This window comes from Vipera berus, assembly GCF_964194415.1.
Source record: "Vipera berus genome assembly, chromosome: 2".
NCBI classification, from domain to species: Eukaryota; Metazoa; Chordata; class Lepidosauria; order Squamata; family Viperidae; genus Vipera; species Vipera berus.
The window spans coordinates 167,598,329-167,625,430 of NC_138203.1; the positions used below are offsets into that span (position 1 = coordinate 167,598,329).

The 27,102-nt window shown below is 40.1% G+C and overlaps 1 protein-coding gene across 5 annotated transcripts in view; it reads right to left on the reverse strand.

The window, feature by feature from the left end:
* Positions 1 to 577: 577 nt before the first annotated feature.
* EPN3 (epsin 3) overlaps positions 578 to 27,102 on the reverse strand; it is a 54,739-nt gene continuing 28,214 nt past the window's right edge. The window contains exons 4-10 of one of the 5 annotated variants that reach the window (XM_081319501.1): positions 16,126 to 16,206; positions 15,222 to 15,329; positions 13,893 to 14,055; positions 12,961 to 13,257; positions 11,225 to 11,329; positions 7,323 to 7,544; positions 578 to 6,843 (exon numbers count right to left, since the gene is read on the reverse strand). In XM_081319501.1, coding sequence (XP_081175627.1) covers positions 6,521 to 6,843; positions 7,323 to 7,544; positions 11,225 to 11,329; positions 12,961 to 13,257; positions 13,893 to 14,055; positions 15,222 to 15,329; positions 16,126 to 16,206 — 1,299 coding nt within the window. In that variant the 3' untranslated portion in view covers positions 578 to 6,520. Of the gene's footprint in view, positions 6,844 to 7,322; positions 7,545 to 11,224; positions 11,330 to 12,960; positions 13,258 to 13,892; positions 14,056 to 15,221; positions 15,330 to 16,125; positions 16,210 to 27,102 lie in introns of all 5 variants that reach the window. The other 4 variants (XM_081319500.1, XM_081319502.1, XM_081319504.1 and 1 more) reach the window with 4 other exon arrangements.

Consider the following 27,102-nt stretch of genomic DNA (forward strand, 5'->3'; position numbering starts at 1 on the left):
AGCTTTTCTTAAATCTCAAATATTCATTGTGCAAGAGATGATGTAATAAAAATACTGTAATTTAAAATTTTGCTCTGTGCCTTTTTGAACAATGATTTATTTCTACAGTTAAGAAAAACAATTTCAGAAGGATAATCATGAAAATAAATTAGTAACTTGTTAATTAAGTGGCATGAATTGCGTGAATATTGTTTCTGACGTAACTGTTGAAACGTAGCTTGGGTGAAGTAGAAATGAGGGACATTGAAAGTTGAATTGAGGCAGCTTTTGGAGTCCTGCAAATTTGCTCTTCCCAATCCACTTTTCATGCATGTTTTGTTTCAGATTTTATAAGCCTTTAATTCCTGTCTGCTCTAGAATGAATGATTAGAAATATGGAGAGTCCTGTATTTGGCATGGCAGTCAATTTCTGTTACTGCTTCAGATCCAGAATTCTGCCAGTAAAGAGCTTTGAATACTGAAATGACTGACGTGCACGTCTGCTTCAAAATACACCATTATATTCAATAGCTTATTTTTTGTAAGTGCACATAAGACAGCAGGTTTAAGATACCGAGGCAACTGACTTTTATAGGTATAAATTCATTTTATTTAGGCAGCTTTTTACAATTAGTTTTTAATACATTTTTTTTCTCTGTAAGCTAACTGGAATTGTGCTAAAAGCTGGGTTAAAACAGATCTTTAAAAATGATCTAAAATAATGTTTTTAGTAGAGTAGATGGGAAAGGAAAACACAGTGGCTGGAGAAATGGCTATTAACATTCTGAAAATACCTGACAAAATTTGCCAGTTCTTAGCAGAATGAGCATCTCATCCTAATGTACACCAAAACTTTGCTCTTAATTTGTTAACACAGACCGGCCTTGGTGTCTCTCAGATATGACATACCAGTACTATACTTTCCAAGGCATATCACCATTGGAATTACATTTCAACACGTCTTCAGGGCTCAAGATTGTGCAACATTTGTGACACCAAAGCAATGTAAGAAAAATCAAAGGCCTCTCCTGTCATATGTCTTCCAGTGACATGTCACTGTCTCTGGAAAGCCAAGAAGCAAGGCATGAGAGCAGCAGAATCTTTACCTGTAAAGGCCATTTCAGTTGGTGATGAAATCTCATCTTTTGGCAGTGAATACCATTAGTAACTAGATAGATTATCTTCTTTTATGAAAGCAGGAATGCCAATAGAACCAAGTACTATATAGTTTTTGTGAAGTTTCAGAGAATGGACACAGAATACATATAAATTAGGTTTTATCTATTGTCATTATAGAAAAAGCAAAACGCTTGGAAATCAAGCTGTCCAACTAGACTGCAGCACCTAAGTAACTTTGGGCTCTGGAATTAAGTAGCATCAGATCTATTTAGTACTTGGATGGGAGACTTCTATGAAATGCTAGGACTGTATGCTGGACTAGGAGCTTGCCGGGGGAAAAACCCTGATTATTATAAAAGTCAAAGGCAAGCTGTTTCCATGTCCTGCCAATTGAGAACCTATTATTTTCAGACCTGATGGGTTACATAAATATGAAACAGGTATCTACAAAGTGTTAGTCTAGAATGGCCCAAAGTCCGTGGACTTGGGGGGAAAAAATCAAGAAAAGGTCTGTGGTTTAAACCTTTGGGTGACACCCAAACAGAGTGTGATTGCTGGATTCTGCAGCAGACAAATCTTTTTTTATGCATTATTTATCTCTTCATTAAAGTAACTTTTGTGTTATGTCAGGTCTGAAACTTCCCATTTGCTAGTTGCTGAATATGGGGTTGCTTTTCTGGGTAGATGTTTATTGTCATAGTGTGAAATCTGACAACAGTAAAGACAGCTTGTTAAGGATTTGATTTAGGTTTCCTGACACTTGGAATAAAGAATTTAAGATACATTTGACAACTGGGCAAAATACAACCTAATTATTATAATATGATTAAGAACTTCCAATGTAGCAGAGAGGGAGAGAGATTTTATTTGGCTCTTTGCAAACTACTATTGACTGAAATTGAAATTCACTGAAAAATAGCACTCATTGAATAACATTTGTGATAAAAACTTTAACAAAGAACCAATCTGAAATATTGTCACAAAGCATTATAAAGAATGAACTAGTTCACTGAACCAAATATACATACTCCTTTCACACAGCCTTGCTCATGTTTTATGCAGTGACTATATTTGTGACTGTAAAATATAAATTACATCTTTGTTTGTTCATTTGGGGTTATTAAATTCATATCATCAAATGTAAATCTAAGTGGAATCCAGACCTAGTTTACAAAGTGGATATATGCTTTTGCAAGGAAGCTTTGGTTGTGGAAAATATCTTTCTAATATCATAATGTGAGAGTGCCAAAAAATAAATAGGTAAATAGGCCACTGTCCGTATTGGTCATGTGTACTCTCACACAGATATGAATGATTTAAAAAGGAAGTGGGAAGGTCAACATCTGAAGTGGACTATCTGAATTAAAAGGTTACTTTGAAAATAGATTCATTTAAAGGGCATATGAGCAGAAGAAACAAATTCTCTCACAAACAGCTATCTGGATATCACAGTCATCAACAAAAATGTTCTATCAAAATTCATTATCAAGCAATAAATTTTTTCTCAATTGGGGAACTGGGAAAAATTATTTTTATAGTACGGGCAAGCTTAATAACATACACATTATTAGACTTGCAGGATAAGTGATTTTATTTCTTGGTAAAAGCAGTTATTTACAATACCACCTGAGGCAGGCATGTCAAACTCACGACATCATGTGACATCGCGCAACGTATTGGGACTTTTTCTCCATTGCCAGCAATGGGGTGGGCACAGTTTCGGTGTGATGCATCCGGCCCGCGGGCCGGCAGTTTGACATGCCTGATCTGAGGTTTCCCATCTGAGGTGGGATTAGCTATGACATGATTATTAAAAGCTTAAACATATACAGATGTTCATAAATTATATTCTTGTTGACTAATTTGCATATGTTATGGCTGGCAATTTGGCAAGACATCCAGCAACTTTAGCTATCCTTAAATAGCCCAGTAATGATCATTTGTAACATAGAGAAGAGAACCTGTGGCCTATCTGATATTCCAAATATTCTTTGTAATTTACCATTCAAGGTTGAGGCTGCTAGAAACTATAGTTAACATAGGGAGAAGTTTCTCTTTACAATAAAAATGTTAAGTGCTATTGTTTTAACAGGGTAAACCAGAATTATGTCTGTAGTCTGGAATTCTGCAGGCCTATATTAAAAAGTCAGTAATGACTGATAGTTCTTTGAACGGTGATGACTAAAAATATTTCAGCAATAACCTGCCTCCAGGTAAACTAAGGCCATCTCCAACACTGGAAGTTTTTAAGAAGAGACTGGACATCCATTTGTCCAAAATGGTATAGGGTTTCTTGCCTGAGCAGGGGGTTGCACTAGATGACCTCCAAGGTCCCTTCCAACTTTATTATTATTATTAACCCTTGGACTGTTGCCAGGCTAATTTTCATGGAATTATTTCAGTGTTTACTTGAATATGTAGCACAACAGAATCAAACACACTACAGATAGTCCTCAACTTACAACAGTTCATTTAGTGACAGTTCAAAGTTACAACGTCACTGAAAAACGTGACTTATGACCATTTTTCACACTTACGACCATGGCAGCATCCTCATGGTCACATTACCAAAATTTGGATGCTTGGCAACTGGCTCATATTTATGACAGTTGCAGTGTCCCCAGATCATGTGAACAGCTTTTGCGACCTTCTGACAAAGCCAATGGGGAAGCCAGATTCACTTAACAACCAGGTTATTAACTTAACAGCTGCAATGTTTCACTTAACAACTGTGGCAATAAAAGTCGTAAAATGGGGCAAAACTCACTTAACAAATGTCTTACTTAGCAACATAAATGTTGGGCTCAATTTTGGCTTTAAGTCAAGGACTACCTGTATTCTCTATACCAGGGGTCCCCAACCCCCGGTCTGTGGACCAGTAGTGGCCTATGGCATGCCAGCAACTGGTCCTCACAAACAAGCAAAGCCCCGTCCGCAGGATGCAGGCAGCACACCAAACCACGCACTCTCTGGTCCATGGAAAAACCTTTCTCCACGGAACCGGTCCCTGGTGCCCAAAAGGTTGGGGACCTCTGCTCTATACAACAAGCAATTCATTCAACTCTTCTGACAATTGGTTGGATATAGTCATCCACAGGACATGATAAAGGGAGGGAGGCCAATGACAATGCACGTGTCGTGACATTACAACACTACTTTCTTGTATCCGACATTATGACGCAACTGTGTAATTGCCTCTTTTGTCTGACGTGCACATGTCATTTTGACATCACCATGGCTCTCTTAAAATGCTACTGTATCAGTGGATGTTTACACCGAATGTTTTTCATCTCCCTCTACCCCAAAAATTTCTGTCCTAGCAATTATTATTTAGGATTGGCCAAACAGGATGAAAAACCTCTACTCCTTGAGCATGGAAACAAAAATCCTTACTTTAACTCAGAATTGACAATGATCAAAGATAGCACAAAAGTCAATTCCAACTGGAGCAATATATAGAAATAAAAGATGGGGGGGATTAATGTTTTGTGTGCATCCTTGCTTACTCTTTCAATCTCGTTCAAGCCCTCCCCTTGCTTACAACTAAACACTTAAAAGGAGCACATAAAACACTCTAAATTAGCAAGCACAATTTGGGCTTTTTATTGGTCTCTTACTCTCTCATCACCCCCATTATTCTGTGGTATATAGGTTGAAAATCTGTATTGGTGTGATTGCATTGTGTTTACATACAGGCTAAAAAGCCCCAATGATTGTCCTGCACTGCTCTCCACGGGTGGCCCCGATTTCTCTCCCATTGCAGCTGAATTAGTGCTCCACAGTCATCATACCCTGCAGATGTAACTTGTATTGGCATGCTGAGTGAAACTGTCAATTAAGACACAGCTGGTAACTGGGATGCTTATACTGTACCACCACTATTCTAGCATTCTGGTTTATACCACATTCATTAATATCCTAAGGAGGACCTGGGGGAGAGGGGGGGGCAGAGGTTCACTGAACGGTTACAAATATCAATGTGTTCAAAGCAACTCTAAGCTTGAATGAAAGGCATCTAGGCCATCAAGCCCAATATTAAGGTTCTCATGGATAAGAGTTCCCAAACACACTAACAAAGCCCTTGCCACCATGCAAGATAGCCCAGGCTTTCTCGTGCACTTCGCAAAGTTCATTCAAGTGTTCTGGACTGGGTTTGCTGTTGCTGAGTACCACCTTTTGCAGACTGGATTTGAGACTGAGAGGCAGGCACTAGGAAAACAGAGTCTGCGATCAGATACATAGCTAAGGGACCATCCAAAGCGAAACTCAGAACGTCCATCATGTTCCTCTCTATAAGTACTGTACAGAGAAGTTCACAAAAAAAGTCTTTGGATCAAAGCTATTAGAAGCAGAACAGCAATGATATTAGATTTAATATACAGTAGTAGAGTAGCAAAAAGGAGCAGGAAGAACTATCAGCTCTTAATGTATTTGGAGTGCCTGGGATTGGGGCCTTTTTTCTTTCTTTCTTTCTTTCTTTCTTTCTTTCTTTCTTTCTTTCTTTCTTTCTTTCTTTTTTTTTGGGGGGGGGAAGACATTTGATTTAGAAGCCATAGTTTGGTCAGGTATTTTTAGAAAGCTGGAATTTATAACTCTATTTTCCCTCCCTTTCATGGATTCACATTCTTGCCACTGTATCCACACAGTGCAGGCATTGAGTTTGATTGTCCCATATTTTTTTTTAAAAAAAATATTATTATTTCCTTCTACGTAGCTCCTACTGGTCCCTCACTAAATCTCAGAGTATCCAAAGCTCACAAGCAAACTAAAAGATGTGCAAGATCATTGATGAAAATGTGACTGAGTGGAAATAGCAGGAAACATAAGAGATTTCCTTTAGGCAACCCAGTGAAAGTGACTGTAGCCAAAAAAGAAAAAAAAATCTTCTCCCCTTGCGTATGGCATTGCAAAATTTGCTAAGCTGTCAAGATTCCCAGGAATGAGACCGTGCCCCTGCCATGCAGGAAGTAGAGCTATAAGCCTCGGCAATTATTTGCGTATTTCCATGCAGGCTATAAAATAACTTCTTTCCTTCACACTGAAGGAGTCATCTTGAGTTTTTGTTTCGTTTTGTTCAATTGACTCACGATTTGTGCCAACATAAAAGCAGGAGAGCAGAGATCCTTAGAAAAAGAAAGGCTCTTCTGCAGAACTGCCCTCCAACCTTCTTTGTAATCCACCAAAACAATGTCAGCTGAGGTCCCAACTGCCACCATCAGCAGACTATAGACAGTGTTCAGCGTGACAGTGGTGGTTTTTCTGTACAGTATCTCATCGAGCAAGGAGAGTCATGCTGAGTCTCTTTGATCAGAACTTCCAGGGAGACGCTTGCTTCACAACAAATGTGCTTTGCACAGGAGATCCTCCGCAACAGTTGGGAAAGAAGTAAGGGACACATCACATGTTACCGATCAGAGTCTTCTCAGAGAAAAGGATTCATACCGCTTTGCGAAGCTAATGGTGGTGGGATCGAGCCAGAGAGTGGTAGGAGAGGTTGAGGCAAGTTGCTAGGTAGCTCTGGGAAAGGCCCTGCTCCAGCCTGAGGGAAGGCACTCACAGAGGCTGGGAGAGTCATTGTTGAGGGGATGCTACTGAGTGGAAGAGGGAGAGAAGCACTGTAGGTCATAGAGTTCATTGGCATCCCCACAGGAACACCAGGCACTGGGGAGTTGGTCCGCATCTGATTGAGAGTTGGTTTGGGCTGATCAACATTAAACGGATTGGTAGGCGAAGGGGCACTGAGTCCTAGGGGAAAAAACGAGAGAAAAACATGAGTCATCTTGATTTCAGTTACTGTGAGACATTGAGGAAGTTAATCCCTGTCCCCACCACCAAGGGATTCGGCAAAAGAAACCGACAGGTTCCAAAGAAAGCCCACCATTTTCTTTATTGTCAAATAAGAAATATGTGAAAAGGCATCTCATCAGTATTTCTGAAGAGCAATATTTTCCCACAGGTTCCAAGGATATTTGGTTTCAAGAATTGAAAAATGGGCTCAACCAAAAGCAGAAACATTATTTCATCTAAAGGCAAATATAGGTATTCTGAATTTTGGGGAAAGCATTGAAACCTATGAAGAAATGAGCTCAGTGGAAAGGGGAACAAAGAAGAAAGGCATGGCAGGGCATAGATACAGGATTGAGTCCCACAAAATTACTGCAAACAAGAGTTTATAGGGTTCCTGTACACAATCCCATGTTGTTGTTCCTGCCTATGCAACCTACCTGCCAGAAATGGATTTCGTGACTTCACGCTCTGGGGGACTGTAACCAAGGAGTCCAAGTTAACCAAGGAAGAGGCATTGGGGCCAAGAAAGGTCTCTGGTGTTTTGCTGTCCTTCTTTGAATCAGGTAAAGAATCTCCTAAACTCGCAATATCAAAAATATCTTTATTTTGAATTCCATTCTCCGTGGTGCTTGGAATAAGGTCACCAAATAGATCCACATCTACCAGTGAGAAATAGAGAGAAGAGATTTTATTGTATTCACATGATCCCATTGCTTGTTCCTCACTTCCTTTTGGTTCTTCATTATTTTTTATATATTTAACCATTTCTGAAATAGATGGTTTCAAAATATTTGCTTAATATATTTACTGATACTATAGAATTTTCTTCAATCACCATGCCAGGATAGTCCCAGTTAATAAAACAATTTAACCAAGTGGCAAAACCAGAATTTAATACAGAAAACCCAGCAATTATAATAATCAATACTAACAGTAATTGTGGAAGTATGCTTGAAGTCTTCTGACCTATGGGAGAAATTCTTGAAAATTGTTCTTACAAAAATGTAGGGCAGCTAAGGAAAATAAATTGTGAGCTACTGTTGATAAACACTAAGTAGATCTTGCACTCCTTTAACAAAAAACTAATGTTCTGTCTTGGCAAAATTGCACTTGTCAAAGTGACATTATCAGAATTATTTTGTTATAGAAATTGTCCATTTGACTTCTAGCACATTGTTCCCAGTGTTGGCAAAACAATTCATCACCGCTATCCATTTAAGGAAGAAATCTAGGCTTCAGCAAACAATATTGTGTAACATAAATGTGAAGAGGGCTGAGAATAATAAACTTGAAATAGTACAGTTTTATGATTTTTAAGCTACATCAGTTAAAACTTACAATTACCACTCTCCTGTGTCCAATGAGTTCAAATAAAACTGGTTTTGGAATAATCAGAAATCCATCCAATAATTCAGGATTTAATGGAAATATTACTATTGGGATATTTATATACTTGGCATAAATCAATTCTATTCTTAACTAATTCTGTAAAATGTTATCCTGTATTATCACTCTCTGTCCAAAATCAAAGTTAACTATTTGGCTTGAGCACACAAATATAAGCACCTGGGCAAAGTCCCTTTTGCTACCTTTCTTAAAATATATAATTTTTAAATATAAAATGAGTATAATCAGCAAAAAGAATAAGAACACCACCCACGCACACTTGGAGACATGATAATTAATTTGTATTCTACAGTATATCTATTTGAGTTATATATTAAATGGAAACTGGAAAATAGTCGGGTCTCTTCTCATATTGAAATAGTTCCAGTTAGTACTTTTATTTAAACAGCCCTTCTATTTCTCTTTTGCAGAATTTACATTAAGTTCAGGCAACGTATGTGGTAAGAGTCTTAAAAAAAAATAGAAGCAGTTCTCTTACACTAGGAAACAGATGCACCAAACTTGATCAAAATAATTTGAGAATGTAATTTAGGAAAAAGAAACAGAAGGAGCCGAGTGGAATGCCATCTGGCTCAAACTACGGTATCTTTTAATGCCACTCCATAGAAGGTAATTACATTTTTTTCATATGGATTGTATTTATTATTGGACTCTGGCCACTTCTTTTCATTTGGGGAGGTCCTCAGGTCATTCTGTTCTAAAGCATTTGCCAAAATGGCTAACATAGCACAGCAACATATAAAGACTGATCTACTATCCAAATTTTTATAAATACTGAAGCCTGCCTGTTATGTACTGGGCTTGTGGTGTTACACCACGTGCGTTGCTGGAGCGGCTAATGGCTCCCCAGTAACCCAGACTAGCTTTCTCCTGCCCTGCAATTGGCTAGCCCCAGGCGGCAAGAGTGGGTTCAAACCTATTGGCTGCCGCCTAGGGGCTAGACTATATATTGTGGCTGGTTGCAGCCCAAGCTTCAGTACAGTTCTAGCAAGAATAAAGAATGAGTTTTGTACTCAGCCTCGTGTCTTCCTTCCTGCACCAAAGAGCTCACGACTTAACACTGCCCATCAATTTCCTACAATAATTAATTAAATAATCTGTTATTACCGACGGCCTAAAAAACAGGGTTGCTTGATAGGAAGAGGAATTTGCCTGACTGTTATCTCCAAATAAGGGGCAGAACAGTTCAGAAGTCATCTCGTTTCCCTTTGTACAAGGAATAGCAGCTTGGCAATATATCGCCATCTTCTTTACCCTTCTCCCTTTGGAGAGAGGCTTGTTTCATAGGGTACTAAAAAGGACTGCAAGCTGAGAAGAAACCCTTCCCAAAGGGGCAGCCAGAAGCCCCATTCTCCAAGCAGCAATGAGATTCCATTCGTGCCGATCCAACGTTGAGAGCTTTTAAAAAGCTTTTTGCAGGATGAAGGGAATCGGAGGTGCACATGAAGGAAGATAAGAGCTAAACTAGTTCTAGTGCAGGGCTTTTCAACTTTTTCACCCATTGTACCACTTTTACGATAGGGGCAACATCCGAGGACCATCAGTCGCCTAGCAAAGTGTCAAAAACTTGATGACACCCCTCCCCCCGCAAAAAAAGGAAAAAAGTGATGAAGTACAGGTAGTCGATTTACAATTCACTTAGTGACTGTTTGAAGTTACAATAGCACTGAAAAAAGTGCCCCCCAAGCCACAGCCGAGCAAGACATCTGCCTGCCCGCCCGGCGGCGCTCTTCCTCCTGTCCGAGGTTTTCGTTGTTGTGAGCATTTCTGTTGAGGATTGGCAACCGGGGTGGGTGGGGGTGGGAGGTGTTTGGTTTTTATTCCCCCTGTCTGATGGGTGGTTGCAGCAGGTTTTGATCACTTCACATAACGCTGGGACACTGTGACCGTCATAAATATGAATCGGTTGCCAAGCATCTGAATGTAAATCACAAGACCCTGGAGATGCTGCAACATTCCAGCTGATCGGTGCTTCTTCTGGGCTCAGCAGAAGCACCAGGATCAGCGCTGAGCTCCAGCTGGAGCCTGGCGCTGATCCTGGTGCTTCCGCTGAGCCCTGACGGCCCTAAAGCGCTGATCCTGGAGCTTCCGCTGAGCCCTGACAGCCCTGCAGCTCCAGCCATCTCTTGCTAAGGCTTGTGTGATGCTGCCACCGGTTCAGCTCATTCCCCTCCCCCGCTACTTTTCTAGGATGGTCGCATACCACCTGCCAGGTGGTACCCGTACCACAGGTGGTACCCGTACCACTGGTTGAAAAGCCCTGTTCTAGTGCAGCCATGTCAAACTCACAACATCACTTGACTTTTTCCCCATTGCCAGCAATGGGGCGGGCGCGGTTTCGGTGTGACGCATCCAGCTCGCAGGCCGGCAGTTTGACATGCCTGTTCTAGGGGGAGAAGTGTAACAGAAGACTGATTCCTGCATGGAAAGTACTTCTCTGAGTATGGAGATATCTTGTGAAATAAAAACTAGAATGGAACTGCTTCTAGTTGTGACACAATCCCCCTTCTCTGACCTTAAAGATCGTAAAAAGGACTGGACCTGTTTAAATGAAAGACCCCAGAAAATTCCAGGGGTCCAAACCAAACTGGGAAGGTAAAAAAACAACATCAAAGAAGAATGTGTACATAAAACGCTTCCCTATTTCTGCTAGGACAAGTGTCCATGTAATAGTTGGTTTTAGCTTTTTATTGTCAGCAAGGTCTGTCAAAATTTTGAGATCAATATGTGCAGGAAGAATCAGCATCCACGGTTATTTTTGCCCATCACATTTTTTTCTCCATGAACACATATGATCGGCCTTCTTTTTTCCAGATGTTGCACCTTACAGCTCCTATCAGGTTGGTCCAATGGCCGTGTTGGCTGGGATTAATAGGCATTGTTTCCAAGGAAAGATATAATTTGGGGATGGCTACATTAGAGCTTTGCTTACCTACAGAGCTGTTGGCTTTCACAGATGATGGAGCCTGAGAACTTTCATGTTCTGGTAGGTCCACAGATTCAGGTAATTTTGCAAATAAGTCAAATGTACTATTGTCTATAGAGAGGTAAAGACAGAAAAAAAATCTATTCAGTTAACAGTCCCTCTCTTACTTCTCTCTCTTTCTCTCTCTCTCTTTCTTCCTAATATTTTCCAGTCCACTTTTTCAGATTAACCCAGTGCTGATCCCTTGGTTTTGATACGAATAAACCAATTGTTTGTTGCCCAAGCCTGATATTGTGAAAGACAGACCAAAAGTCACCCAACTGGATTTCATGCTTAAGGGAAGACTAGAACTCATGGCGTCTTGATTTCTAGCCTTGTGCCTTAACCACTAGACCAAGCTGGCTCTCTATGCTTTGTTCAATCTCAGTACCATTGAGAAAGAATGGAAGCTAAGGGAAAGCAGGAACACTGTTATTTACAGTAGGCTTGTGGTGGCTCAGTGGGTTAGGACGCTGAGCTTGTCGATCAGAAGGTTGGCAGTTTGGCGGGTCAAATCCCGAGTGCCGCGTAACAGAGTGAGCGCCTGTTACTCGTCCCAGCTTCTGCCAACCTAGCAGTTCGAAAGCACGTAAAAATGCAAGTAGAAAAATAGGGACCACTACGGTGGGAAGGTAACAGCGTTCCGTGTGCCTTTGGCGTCTAGTCATGCCGGCCACATGACCACGGGGATGTCCTCGGACAAGCGCTGGCTCTTCGGCTTTGAAACAGAGATGAGCACCGGCCCCTAGAGTCGGAAACGACTAGCACGCATGTGCGGACGAACCTTTATCTTTACCTTTACCCTTCACACACTATGCAAAAGAAATTAAGGACAGGGACAGATTTACTGTCCAGTACTCCACTAAAAGGCCTAGGGGGAAAAAGAGATATATTTCTCCTCTTCCTCCGCTACCAGTTTGTAACCAGTTTGTTGAATCTGGTTGAATCTTAACTGCAGAAGTGAGAGTGAGACCGTGAATGGAATCTCTTGTTTTACAGTTGCTTCAAGACCTAGACATCCGTACAGTAAAAAGGAAGCAGCGAAAGAAGCTTGTTTAATCTTATATGACGCTCAACTGTTCATCTGTTTCTGAAGACAGCTAAAAGGGTATCTAGGTATCTTTCGTTTTATTCACAGTAGGGAAGGTCACACAACTTGCTTCTTAGGAACTCAACTGGGACATTCGCACGTTCCTCTTGCAAAGCAGTCAAACACTTTACGTGGCTCACATAAAGCAGGAGAGAAATTATGGCCAGCAGTTATGAAGTTAGGGGAAAGGATACTATTAATCCATCACATTCAGCAGTCTCAAAACTTGCAGGTGATTTTTTAAAAAAAAATCATTTGATTTATATTTTTTGTACAGGAGCTCAAGGTGGCACAAGTAGTGTTCCCCCATCCTATTTTTTCCCCGCGACATCGCTATAAGGTAGACTAGGATAGAATGACTGCTCAAAATTGCCCACCGAAGAGGGCATGGAGAAGAAGGAAAGGATGAAGAGCTGCCAGCAGAAGCACATTCAGACTGGTAAGATTTGCTTACTATTGCTGATACAATATAAGCATGCCTGACCTATATGGCATTGGTTTCTTAGCTTGATCTACCTTGATGGTCTGGCACATGGCTGAGGGTGCACTAGAACTTGTGCCTCCCCATTCCTTGTCCAACCCCTCAACCATCTCATCATATTGGCTCTCTTACCAGGGGCAGAGGAATTATCAACAGAACCTCCCCAAGGATCAGCAGCAGAAGTGGCATTTGCAGAGAGTGGAACAGGTGGTGACTGTTTTCCCCAGGGGTCTGACGATGAGACACCTGAAGGCAATGATTTTATCCCCCATGGATCAGAGGCAGAAGAGACAGAAGGAAGATTCCAGGGGCTGGAAGAAGCTTGACCGGCAGAAGAGTGAGTCAGAGGATCTTCCAAAGGCAATGGCACCCACGGGTCTGCAGCAGGACCCCAGGATGTCCCTGTTGATTCTACAGAAGATTTGGCATCTGAAAGGAACAAGCAGATAGAAGAGAGCCTATCAACATGGAATCTGATTTGCCCAAGAAATAGGGAATGAATCAGCTAAGAAGCAGATAACTTGATGAAGTCAGAATTGAATAAATGAGTAAGATCAACCTTAGAGATGCCATCTGAGGAAAGAAACCTTAGCTGGCTCATTCTGTGAGCTTTAACTGATTAAATCTTCGTATATAGTATATGTATGCTAAAGGAAGAAAGAAATGTCTGGATGCTATATATCAGTCCAACAGAAATAATCTTAGGGGGAAATTCATTTAAGCTGTAAATAGAGGCAGACAGGTTTATGTTTCTTTTAAGATCATAGTTGCTACTCAAGAATCTTTTACTAAGGTGTTTAAAGGTACTTCCATAATGACTCATTTTTAAATAAAGATTTTTAAAGCTCTAATCTGTATTTATTTATATAAATGTACATAAAATTACAAAATGTATATAAAACTACAAAAATGAATGGAAATATTTTTATTACCCAACAGATACCACTACTTACGGTAGAATCACACAATAGCAGACAATGGTTTAACATTGACCCCTGTTGCCCAATAGGAAGAATGGAATGGAAAGAAAAGAGAAAGAAGAGAACAGGTTCAAAACTTCTTACTATTATGGTCCCAAGAACTGGACAAGGATAGAGCTGGAGGAGAGAAGTCTGTGTCAACAGATCGAACAGTGCCCCCACCTGGAATATCCCACGGGTCAGCAGAAGTATGGGTAGTGCTGACTGGTGCTGGTCCAAAAATCTCTGCCAGCTCCAACACAGAAGACTTGAAAGATACAAATACCATATATTAGAGCTTGTAGTTCTATAGTTCCTATAGAGCAGAAACAATTATGAAGAATTCAACATACAGCCAGAATATAGCCATGTTTGAAAAGTATCAAAGAAATCAAATGCATCTCTTTGCCCTCTCAGGCATGGTGCTGACATTCCATGGCTCTTAAAGTGCGTATTCTGATGGGTATGGATTGCCCCAGAATCAGCTCTCCACCCATATGATCTCACGGTGTCATCTGTGTTCACAGGTGGATGGTAGGGAATCATTAGATAAATGCACAAAACATGAGCATTAAACTTATGAGCATTGACCAAATGCCATTCTGTGCCTTCCTCTAATACAAAGAACTGACTGCTTCATTCTCAGCCTTGTGAGGTTGATCACAATGAGCTGGATTCACACTGCTCTCAAGTTCCTGTGGAATAGAAATGATGGTGACATTAACATGCCTGAACAATGGGTGTTTCTGGAAATAACATTCTGCAGGGAATCACTTGCTGAATAAGCTATGGAATATGAGAATAGTTTACGCTTATCGGAGGCTGGAAACTGCCAGGCTGAGTATGAACAATAGGCCTGGATCTAGAATAGATACACCTGTAGAGAGGAAAATTGTCTGATAATTCACCTTAACAATATTGGAGGTAGAAACGAACGTTCACCTGCCATATATTTGGTATTTGGTATTTTATTCTGCCAATACAGTAGATGTGGATTAAAAAAAGGAAGTAAAATAACATGAAATACCAATGAAACAAAAAGCATGAAGAGATTTCCTCAGGCTACTGTATAACCATCCTCGCTTCCAAAAATTTCCATTGAGGCTTTATTGTTTTCCTTTCTAAAGTTCTTTGGGGTCAAGTCCAGTTATTCTATAAAATCACAGCGGCAGGGATAAATAAAACCAGTTTCGTAAAGTTTTGTAGAATTATGGGCTTAGAGTCTGCAAAATTTGTGGCATGACAGAATGCAGCATCAAAGTCAATATTTGCTCATCCCGTTTGCCCAATGAGGATATCAGCCAAAATCACCATCAATAACTTCAGTTCCAAGCTACACAGTTTGCAGTTCCATGTAGAGATAACACATGAGGTGTATACATTTGCATACTTCAAAGCTGGCATTACAGCATGCCTGCAATTGGTTTTTCATACCTGTGTTTTCTTTGCCTTATCATCTTCTTCAACTTCCTCATCACCCAGGTTACTTTCTTCCAGGGCCTTTTGTAGTAATGAATTTTCTCCTTTCCATGCCCTAACTTCCTGCAATCAGAATGAACACATGCCTGAGCCAAGTACCAGAAAGTGGAATGATTATCTTCTAAAGTCAACAGTCATTATTCAGATATTACCCACGTGCATTCGTAACAGCAATCACTTTTTTTAGTTTTCAAATAGAATCCAACTTAAGATACTCCTTGACAAGGTTAGTCTTTAGAACCATGAAAAGTAAAGCTATTAATTGGAAAAGTATCAGAAGGCAGAAGAAAATGGACACAGCAGGGAATGATGATAGGAAGAGGTCTAGAATTCTCTCACCTAAAAATGTCACAAATTCTATAATTGTAGCAATCTTATGCACACTTTTGGGGCAATAATTTCCACTGAGCTTGGCAATGTGACTTACTGTCAGGCAAGTAAGTTCAGGAGTGCATTTGATTAGGAAAAGAAACATGCTTGTACTTTTTCACTTTGCTCTGATGATCAAATTTTAAATTTGACCAATCCCAATGTTTAATATTTTTGTCATTAGGAGTTAGGACCCATAACACCCATTCTTGGGTTCTGGGGCTCTGACATTTCTCATTCTTGATTTGATTCATATTTATAAAGGCCAACAACCTTTGTAACCTTAACAATTTCAGAATTTCAGCAAATAAATGAGATTCCAAAGCTTTTGGCAAGTGAGCAGTGTGTAGAATTTCTAGACCACTGGGGACAGAACAGCACTGTGCCAGGAAGACAATGTGAAGGTAACAGAAAGCTGCCCCATTTGAAGAGATGCAAGTTCAAGAAGAGGAAAGGTAAAGTGCCCTTTCACCACCTGGGCTTGGGGTACCTTCTCATGCTCTTGTTTGCTCAGGGTAAGCGCTATCTGTAATTGCAAATCTTCATCTGTGCTGGAGACTGGAGGAAGTGGCTGCTGATAACGAAGGAGAATTGGGTAAAAGTTTGCTCAGAATTCTCTGCTCAGTCATTTGTTCTGGGTAAACAATCCACCACCAACCCCTTTTCCCCTTTGTGGACATATACCAAGTTGGTATTGAATTAATCAATGTTTGTTCATTTCAGTATTGAACTAGACAGCTTAACTGCTCTTTTAGCCTTCTCTGCACTGGTGCACTCCAGAAGTGTTGGATACAACTTGACTAATGCCCATCCACAGCTACAAGAATCGATCCAACACATCTGGAAAGTTTCAGATTGGCTGATCTGGTTTTTTTTCATCAAGTTTGAAGTTTATTCACTGACATCACCACTTCTATTATCAGGATTCTATTTTATTAGGGTTCAGCTGAAGTTACAGGTAGTCATCAATTTAAAGCCACAATTGAGCCCAACATTTCTGTTGCTAAGTGAGATAATTGTTAAGTAGGTTTTGCCCCATTTTACAACTTTTCTTGCCACAGTTGCTAAGTGAATCACTGCAGTTGTTAAGTTAGTAACACGGTTGTTAAATGAATATGGCTTCCCTATTACGTTTGCTTGTCAGATCACAAAAGGTGATCACATGACCCTGGGACACTGCAACCATCATAAATATATGCCAGTTGCCAAGCATCCAAATTTTGATCACGTGACCAGGGGGATGCTGCAATGGTTGTAAGTGTGAAAAACAGTCATAACTCACTTTTTTCAGTGCCGTTGTAACTTTAAAAGGAAACTAAGTGAACTGTTGTAAGTCGAGGACTATCTGTAATTCCTCTCATCCTAGATGTCAGCCTAGTACCGGCAACTCAGCCCATATCTATGTATAATCTTCCACAACAGTATTTTTGTCTGATGTGTAAAAGACTAGGGGTCTCAGACTTCACACTAAGTACAGCAATAAAAATTGGCCCTCCAGGAATTCAATTTCACTTTCAGTAACTGTAGAGGCTTTGCAGATTTCATATGGCTACTTACTTTCATTGCTTAATTGCAGAATAATCGTAACAGATAACCAATCTGTCTACTGCAGAATACAAGAATCATGTGATAGATATAGAAACAGACACTTTATGGCTTCAATTTCTAGGCTTTTTCTTCCAGCCCTTTTAAGCCAATTGACTTCTGATCAATTATTTTCCTGGCTTGAGCACTGGAATCACTTATGCCAAAAGAATCAGAAGGCTCACAGTCTATGGAACTCTATCTAGACCAGGGGTGTCAAACTCAATTTCATTGAGGGCCGCATCAGCATTGCGGTTGCCCTCAGGGGGCCGGGTGGGTATGGCCTGGGTGGGCGTGGCTAGAGTGCGTATGGCCTACTGGATCGGCGTGGCCAGCTCTACATCGTTCGCATCAAGGGTGCCTATGGGGGCCTGGGCAGGAGTGGGACAGATCTGAGGGTCTCTGGCAGGAGGAGGGTCTCTGGGCCAGGGCCAAGGCACTGGGGGCCGTTCCCTCACTGTTTCCAGGATGGCTTCGCGGGCCACATGAAACCACTTCGCGGGCCGGATCCAGCCCCCGGGCCTTGTGTTTGACATGTCTGATCTAGACAATCCACTTCCTCCAAAAGTGCTTGCAATGCTATCGATGTTATTTCAAATATGTCTATGCCGCTTTTCGATTCAAAATTCCCAGAAATTTCAAATCAGAAAAAATGGAGACAGTTCACAAAGATTCTTCTTGTGGAGGAGGTAATACGGCCTTCCAAGAGTGTATATATTCTTCTGCAGTTGAAAAACTAAGACTCCAGCCAAGCAGGTTGGCCAGTCTCTCATGATCTGCCAACAGCCAAGAATGACAAGGATTGAGGGAACAACTTTTACTTCTGCTCCAGAATTTTCTCAGGTGCTTTGTCTTCTGGGGAAATCAACAAAAGCTGATCCAAGCAACCCTGCATAGCAGTATTTGGGCAGTCAACCAGTCTGGACACCAGGTGGCACCTGAGCCAGATTTAGGTAACCTACAGGGCATCCCAGTCATGTCAGCAACTAAATGTTTTGAAAAGAAGTCACCAGGGCTCACAGATAAAAGGTCGCATGGGTGATATCCCCACATGACAGCAGAGACATCTGTGTATTCCCCATAAAGTCAAAAAACTTTCTTGTCCTATTAGGCCAGTGTTACAAGCCTCATATGAAGAAATGTTCCTATTAAAATCTATAAACGTGAAATAAAATTGTAAGATAGGTGCTGTGGCATTATTGTACTTGGTGACTTTCTACATATTTGTAGTACATGTAGATTTGGGGTGGGGGAGGGAGTTGCTGCAGCTTGTAGCAATGTGGCTGGCTTGCCAAGCTAATGTAATCCGAGAGCTTGCTTTGCTGGCTGCTATGACCTCACTGTCCTTTCTCAAGCTTGAAGTTTATCAGATGTTGTTCTAAAACTCAGTTGCCTGCAACAAAGCCAAACAGCAAGCAAACAGACTTTGGCACTAGTAGGCACAATCTGCTTTGTCCTTAACTTTAGACAAGGCATTGTCATGCTGTTGCCATAAAAGAACAAACACAGATTGTGCCCATTCATTCCAAAGAAATGGTATTGTCACCCACCCTCATTAACCTTATTTTCTGAAGTTATTGCTAATTGCTAGCATTTGTGTAAATGTTTAATGCACAAAAGGCTGCCTGATTCTTGCATCCTTCTAAAGAAAAATGTTTGGCTTTGGCTTAGCATGACATTTGAACCAGCCTTTTTATTTCAGAAACTATTATTTATGAGTTGGCATTATGTGTCTGATACAACAAACTATTTTAAACCAGGATTTGGTGAACTATGTCAGTCTGCCAAGATTTTTGACCCAATGTAGTTTTATTCTTTCTCAGGCAGTTAGCTGAAGGTAACACAAAGTTAGTCCATGCAGAACACAGTTCAGCTGCATTAAAAGGTAAGGTTGGGAGACAAATGGGAATATTTATCCAGGGGCTACATATTTGGTACTTGTATGTCTGCAACAGTTAAAAGCTAAAATCACCATCTTTTGTAATGAGATTCGTCTGTCTGGCTTCCCATTACTGCACAAATCATTCCTGTTCCCTCTTCCTTCTATTATGTTGCCTGCTAGCCTCCTTGAGATATAGCTCTCTGTGTCTTCCAACTGAGGCTATAAGAAAACAATTTATACAAAGGTAAAGGTAAAGGTTCCCCCGCACATGCGTGCTAGTCGTTTCCGACTCTAGGGGCCGGTGCTCATCTCCGTTTCAAAGCCGAAGAGCCAGCGCTTGTCCGAGGACGTCTCCCTGGTCATGTGGCCGGCATGACTAGACGCCAAAGGCGCAAGGAACGCTGTTACCTTCCCACCGTAGTGGTCCCTATTTTTCTACTTGCATTTTTACGTGCTTTCGAACTGCTAGGTTGGCAGAAGCTGGGACGAGTAACAGGTGCTCACTCTGTTACGCGGCACTCGGGATTCAACCCGCCAAACTGCTGACCTTCTGATCGACAAGCTCAGCGTCCTAATCCACTGAGCCACCACGTCCCTTATGTACAACTACCCTTACTCAAATATTCTATAAATCAGATGAGGGGTTACAGCCCCGGTTTCTCTGGCTTATGGATTCAAAGGACATCAAACAAAAGTGCAACCACTTCACCCACCACCAGGGCCCCTCACATCACATTTAATGACACAGCAACTAAATACTGATCCTCAGAGTGGATGCTATCATGTGTTGCTGAAGATCACTAGAATTTGACATTGCCAGACTACCCAACAGCAGGAAATTCATTAAAATCTTATTCATGGAACTCTGCCTTATTAGGAATATCTGAACCTGGCTTAGGCCACAAGTCCCTCTATTGCCCACACTAAGCAGCAGCCACTGCCTAAAATTTCTATCTTTTCTGAGCATTGAACTGGGTTCTGCTGAGTGGCTTTGGTCCAATCACTCTCTCTCATCCCAATCCACCTCACAGGGTTGATGTTAAGGGAAAAATAGGAGGAGGATGGAGTATTGTGTATGTTTGCCAACCTGAATTACTTATAAAATAATAAAGGTGGGAAAGGAAGGAAGGAAGGAAGGAAGGAAGGAAGGAAGGAAGGAAGGAAGGAAGGAAGGAAGGAAGGAAGGAAGGAAGGAAGGAGGGTGGGAGGGAGAGAGAGAGAGAGAGAGAGAGAGAGAGAAAGAAAGAAAGAAAGAAAGAAAGAAAGAAAGAAAGAAAGAAAGAAAGAAAGAAAGAAAGAAAGAAAGAAAGAAAGAAAGAAAGAAAGAAAGAAAGAAAGAAAGAAAGAAAGAAAGAAAAAAAAGAAGGAAAGATCTGCTGAACCAAATTCATCTACTATTATTAAGACAAATACCGGTAGAAAGATTTAGAATGTGAGTTTCTTCATCATATCAGATATTTCCCAGCCAGTTTTCCAATTATCTGCTTTCTTCAGTTGTGTCAAATTGTATCAGAATCCTCCCTATTAAATATTTCTAGAAGAATCTGTTCCCTAACTTATTGTTTAATTGTTGACAATGTTTCTAGGAACTTGATAAACTTGAACATTGTAATCCTATACAGTACAGTGCACAATTCTTTTCTTTCTTCTCTAGAACCTTAAGAATGTTTTTCTTTTAGTTTTGGGAAAGGGGCAGAGTTGCTTTTTTTAAAAAAAGTGGCAGCATGTTTATACATGGACAAACATGGATCCCATTTTACTATTCAACCCCTAAAATTGCAAGACTGGCAGATTGAAATGGCTGTACATGCATCAATACTAAATCTTTTTTTTCACTTCAGAGTAGATGAAGATGAAAATAATATCTAAAGACTCAGTTGGGATGTGAAGATAAGCAAGATTGTGCATAACATTTCCTTTGTTACAGCAATTGATTCATTGATAAGGTTGGTATTTATTTGAGATATTATTTTTTATTATAACTTCTTGAATGCAGCACAAATTTGGACAGGGCTTAAAGATACTCAATTCAAATTTTGTACAATATTTAGGCAGAGACAGCAAAAATTAATCATCAGCATAGTTCTTTGGAAATGAAGTTTGGTTTTCTTTTGTTGCTAGTCACCCTGCCATGTATACACCTTTTTTTCTGTCTCTTTTCAAAAATAAAATTCTTTTATTAAGTGCTGAAATTTAGATCAAGTTTGGGCAACTTTGAGAATCATGAAAAATATATCAGAGGATGGGAAGTCTTTAATAGTACAGAAATCAGATATAATGTTATGGTTAGGAAGGAAATGAAAATATAAATTTGAATGAATAATGAATGAATAATAACAGAATCAATTCACAAAACAATCACTCTGATGATAATGGTCATCCATAATATTGGATTTTGCTCAGCATGTATAAACTGACCCACTATAGTTTGTAAATCAGAGGTTATGTCCTAGTGCAGTGCAGTGTGTAAAGCAGGTCACAATTAGTTGTTGCACAAACTGTCATTAAACCCAGTGTGTGAAGTGTGTGAAGTCAGCCACAGAACTTCCTTGTCCTGTTTTTCCCTCCCAAGCTGACCTAACTCAGTCAGGAATGGTTTTGTCAAAGATCCATGATGTGTTTTCAGACATCTGTGTAGCTGAAAAATATCAGCTACATGGCTAGAGGGAGTCCTCGACTTACAACAGTTCATTTAGTGACTGTTCAACATTACAACGGCACTGGGAAAAGTGAGTTATGACTATACTTACCACCACTGCAGCCTCCTCATAGTCAAGTGACCAAAATGCGGATCCTCGGCAACTGGTTCATATTTATGACGGTTGCAGTGTCCCGGGGTCATGTGATCACCTTTTTGCGACCTTCTGACAAGCAAAGTCAACGGGGAAGCCAGATTCACTTAACAACCACATCACTAATTTAAAAGGTTGCAGTAGTTCACTTAGCAGCAGAAGAAAGAAAGGGCGTAAAATGGGGCGTAAAATTCACTTAACAAAGGTCTCACTTAGCAACAGAAATTTTGGGCTCATTTGTGGTCATGAGTCAAAGATTTCCTGTATTTAGTAGAAGTTATGTAAATTTAAAATGCCATTAAATGAATAATGACACTTTGGATAAATCCACCTATTGGGTCTTTCAAATATTAATGTCAAATAATAGCTTCTGTACATGCATTGTGAAGAAACGTAAGTTCAAAGCTAATAATAGAGCATGTCCTGAGCTGTGCAGGAAACTACATATTTTGGGCCCAGCTGCCGCTTGTAAAACCAGACCATCAAAGCGTCCTGCCTTATTTTGTGCTTTATTACAAGGTCCTCCATCAAGAGCTACTTTAACTTTAAACAATTCAACCCAATATGCAACAGAAACACAACAAACCTCAAGCTACTTACTTCATGTCCTACTAAACATAAGCTCTCTAAGCATATAACCTCCCTGGAGTCACTCTGGAACATAACAGTGATATAAACATTTAACTTCAATTAATTTAAAATACACAAAATTATTTTGTCAGAGAGAGAGAGGCTGATTACATAGGCATGATTTTTCTCCATGTCCTAATGTTTCGCGTGCAAATCTCAAAAAATTCAGTATTCAGGAGAAATGAGAGAAGGGGATGGAAGGGGAAGGGGAAAAGTAGAATACGTAGCATGACTAGGTCTGAAATGCCCTCAGTTAATAACATTGCTGTGCAGCAGAATAATCAGTATTAGGCACCCCGACCTGCTTTCTAGACATACTAATTAAAAATAATGAAAGGATATGACAACATGATGATTATGTTTATGATTATGCTGGGGCTCAGTAAACCTCCTGATGTCCTACTTACTTTGATGCATAGCTGACGAGCAGGTTTGTCTGTCTTTACTAGGTTAAAAGGTTAGTTCTTGCCACCATAACCCTTTCTATACTTTACTCAGTCTTTGGAATCTCTTTGTTTCTGGATTTCTATAAGCGCAGAGATGCCTCCTCCTAGCATGAAAAAAGCCAGGCTCTCCAAATACTGTTCTTGTTTCAAGTCGGTCTCCCAGGAGGACATCCTCTTTCAGAAGACTGACTTAAAACAAGAACATTGCTTGATGGAGCTGGATAAGGATAATGTCCCCCAGATGTTAGTAGAAGGAACCAAAAGCCAATCTTAATTACAATCAAAGATCAAAGCACAAATGTAGACAATACCTTTCAATTAACAAGAGATACCATAGGGAATTTGATCACTGTAGTCTCTGATATTTATTTCCAGAGTATACCAGATTGATAGAGGAAGAAACAGCTTTGTTTTTGGACCTCCTTCAACTGGCTTGCATCCCAGTTTGAGAAAAAACATACAATAGTACTCCACTGAAATATGAATATGAATATAAAAAATGGAGTCTGGTGTATCCAAGCATAAAGATATATTGTAAGCTAATTATGGTTTTGCCCGAGAATGCCAGAGCTAGAGAAGGGCCCAATATAGTATTTGTAAGTGCTGCAAATGTTGTGATTTCTAATTAGTTGTACACGTTTAATCAGAGGCTGCTTCAGCTGTGAAAAATCAAGAGATCTGTAACTCCAAAAGGTGTCTGGTTCTCTCCTACCAGGTACTCTGGAGTCATATCTTTAGGCCTGCTTCTCTTCTTTACCCTATTATGCATCTGCAATCATAAAAAATATTCTATACATATACAGTCCTTGTCTGATTTTCTAGATACCATATTGCAGTTATTAATGTTAAGACTTTGTAATTATAGATATCATTGGCCTATTTGCAATAAATAGGAAAGCTCTTCTTTAGATTCCTTGCTCCTGAACATTATAGGAAGTGAAGGATTTCTCAGAGCCTAAGCTGCCTGGATAATATCCATTTCAAATATTCTACAAGTAGTTCCCTTTTTTCCTGCGATGGCTGGTGATGAAGGAAGGAGTCCTTGGAATTAACTTTCTAATCTGTGCTGACTGGAGCTCCACTTTTATCTTAGAAATAAGATAGGGACTGTCCCCCCCAAAGGAAAATAAATATGTGCTGTAATTACAGTAATTTGCCCTGGCAACATATGGAGTGGGAAGAAGCCTTAGGAAACTGGCGATTGCATGGTTGAGAGATGCCAATCGCACATTTTATGTCTTCATGCCTGCCTTGGCCTTACATAAAATGCCCAGTTTCTCTCTGCAAAGGAACATCAATCTGCACACAGTAAAGTGAAACAGTTTAGGCAGTGACATCTAAGAGGGCAGAAAAAGAAAAAGTGGTTCCTGGATGTCACTGTGAGCGTTTTTAAAATGTTGCTCGTTGCACTGGATGGTAGAACACCATATTAGAAAGCTGCCTCAGCAAAATGTCAGGCTTAAATCCTACATTTCTCTTTTTGCTCAAGAATGACTGGAGTATCACCACTTTCTAGGACAGTGATGTCAAACCTTTTAGAGACCAAGTGCCCAAACTGCAACCCAAAACCCACTTATGTATCGTCGGGTGCCGGGTGGATGTGGCCCATTGTGGCTGTGGCAGTAACAGCAGACTGGGTGGGACTAAAAAATTCAATCAATCAATTCCAACTTTGCGAGAACTTTTTTTCCCCGTGAGAAGTTGAAATTGATTGATTGATTGAAACGTTATTCTTTTTTTTTTGCACTCGGCGGAGGCCTAAAGCGAAAAGGTTTTATAAAACCCACCTGAAGGCCTAGGACTGGGGCGATGGCGCACATGCCCACAGAGTGGGCTCTGTGTGCCCCCTGCGGCACCCGTGCCATAGGTTCGCCACCATGGTTCTAGGAAGTCTCTGCCAGATGCAACCAGCAGGACAGAATGTTATCAAGTCAGCTAGCTAAAGTTTGAAGATTTTTGAAGGCTTGACATCTTGACAGAAGCTTACACTCGGAAAGAAAGAAATAATATTACAGTGCTGTCTATTTAAGGGATTATTCCAGGCTGCTGAACTTAGAAGGAGCCAACAGAACTTGTCTAATGAGCCAAGTAAATTGCTCCTACATTTGAGGGCCACAAATGACAACTTGCAACGTTCCCATCTTTGACCTGGAATGCAGCATAACCGGTCTGAGGAATTATTTTCAGAGATAGTTTGCATTTGCAATTATAAATGGGTCATCGTGCCAAAACATACAAGGGGATTCTGCCTATGGTTTACTCTTCTAATGAATGTAGTGAAAAGATTTTCAACACCTCTTTCATCCAAAACATTTTGGAACAGTCTTCACTGTAATTATGTCCTGAAAGATTCTTCACTACCAATTTACTACATTTTGGATTTTATTTTATTTTATTTAAAAAAGCACTTTCCTCCTTATCCTACTCAACTTTTGAATTTTCAGATTCCAATTCAACTTTATATTGAAACTTTCACCTTGCTAAATCTACTTCCCATCATGGCAAGCTAACTATGAAGCATCTGGCTCTATTTCCTTCAGTGAAGCTAATGCACAACTGAGAAGGAGTCCTATAAAGATTTATAAGGTTCTGTTGTAGGAACAAACTTTCCTACAAATATTAAGAACATAGACATGATCTGAAGTTTAAAACATTTTTAAAATTTGAATCATGTTTAGATTCTTTAGAATTTTTCTCTCACAAATGGAAACCTCAATTCTTTATTAACTTTTTAATAAAGTTTAATCAAATTTCATTTTGCCATTGATTTTTCCTAGTTCATTTGTCTTTGAAAACTGGCCTCAAAGTGGTTACAAGCTAACTATATTACATTTCTTATATTTATACACTGCTAAACCCCTATGGACTCTCAATGGTTTATAGATAAAATATACAAGAAACAAAACACATACAAAACTATAATACAGAAATTAATGAAAATATTAAACAAAAAAAACCAAAACCAACTATAACCAAAGCAAGATGGAGTAAAGACCTAAATTGCCTCTCTAAGACCTATGTTTTGAACATAACAGGATGGGAGCCAGATGAATGTTCATTACAAGGTCCTTCCCAAAAACTTGGTGCAGCAACTGATAAGTAGCTGCAGTTAGACTCCCCTCCCCCTTAGCCTCCTGAAATGGGGCACCCACTAAGAGTTTATCCCAGGTAGATTAACCATTCCAATAGGAGAATGTGACTTTGAAGATTATTAGGCACAACACTTTGTAAGACTTTGTAGGTTAACACCAAAACTTTAAATTGCATCTATGACCCTACAGTATTTGCAAGTAGTCAATGATTGGCAACTATATTGGCAAACACATTACAGCATTGCTGTGTTCTGGAGAACGTTCATCACACAAGTTGTGCTCTGAACCAACTGCAGCTTCCACATATAGCATATTGCAGTAGTCTAAGCAGGTGGTAATGAAGGCAGCAAGATTCTCCTACTCAGGTAGGATTGCAACTGGATATCAATGAGGTTGCAAAAAAAAAACCTTCCTTGACCACAACCTCCATATGCTGCTATAACATAAGTAGTCAGTCTAAAAAAACCCACACATCACAGGTTTGCTTCTTCAGGAGTAAGGCCATCTCATCAAGAGACACCACTGGAGCAAGCACAGAACTCAGATGGACAAATAGCAACTCTTTTTACTAGAATTCCATTTAAGTTAGTTCTCGCCCATCTAGGTCTTAAGCCTCCAGTCACTTGGACAGGACTCCAACTGCATTTCCTGTCTGGCCTGGGGAACATAGTTAACCCCAAACATTTGGATTACCTCTTCTGGTGGTTTAATGTAAATGGTAAACAGCCAGGAGCAAAGAACTGACTCTTGTAGAACCCAGAAAGGAAAAGCCGTCAAGCCAATCTCTCCTGCCTCACAACCACCAACCAGTGAAGTGAACCATGCAACACGCACACGCACACACACACACACCACAGACATATTTATCAAAACCAGGAACTAACACTCTACATTAAAATATAATAGAATGGAATGGTGTTTCACTCTTAAGTAGTATGAAAGATGTCTTCATCCAACCTAAACTTAATTATATGTATATTCAACCAATATTGCTATGCAGATACATCTCAGGACTGATATTATATTAAGAACAACATCCAA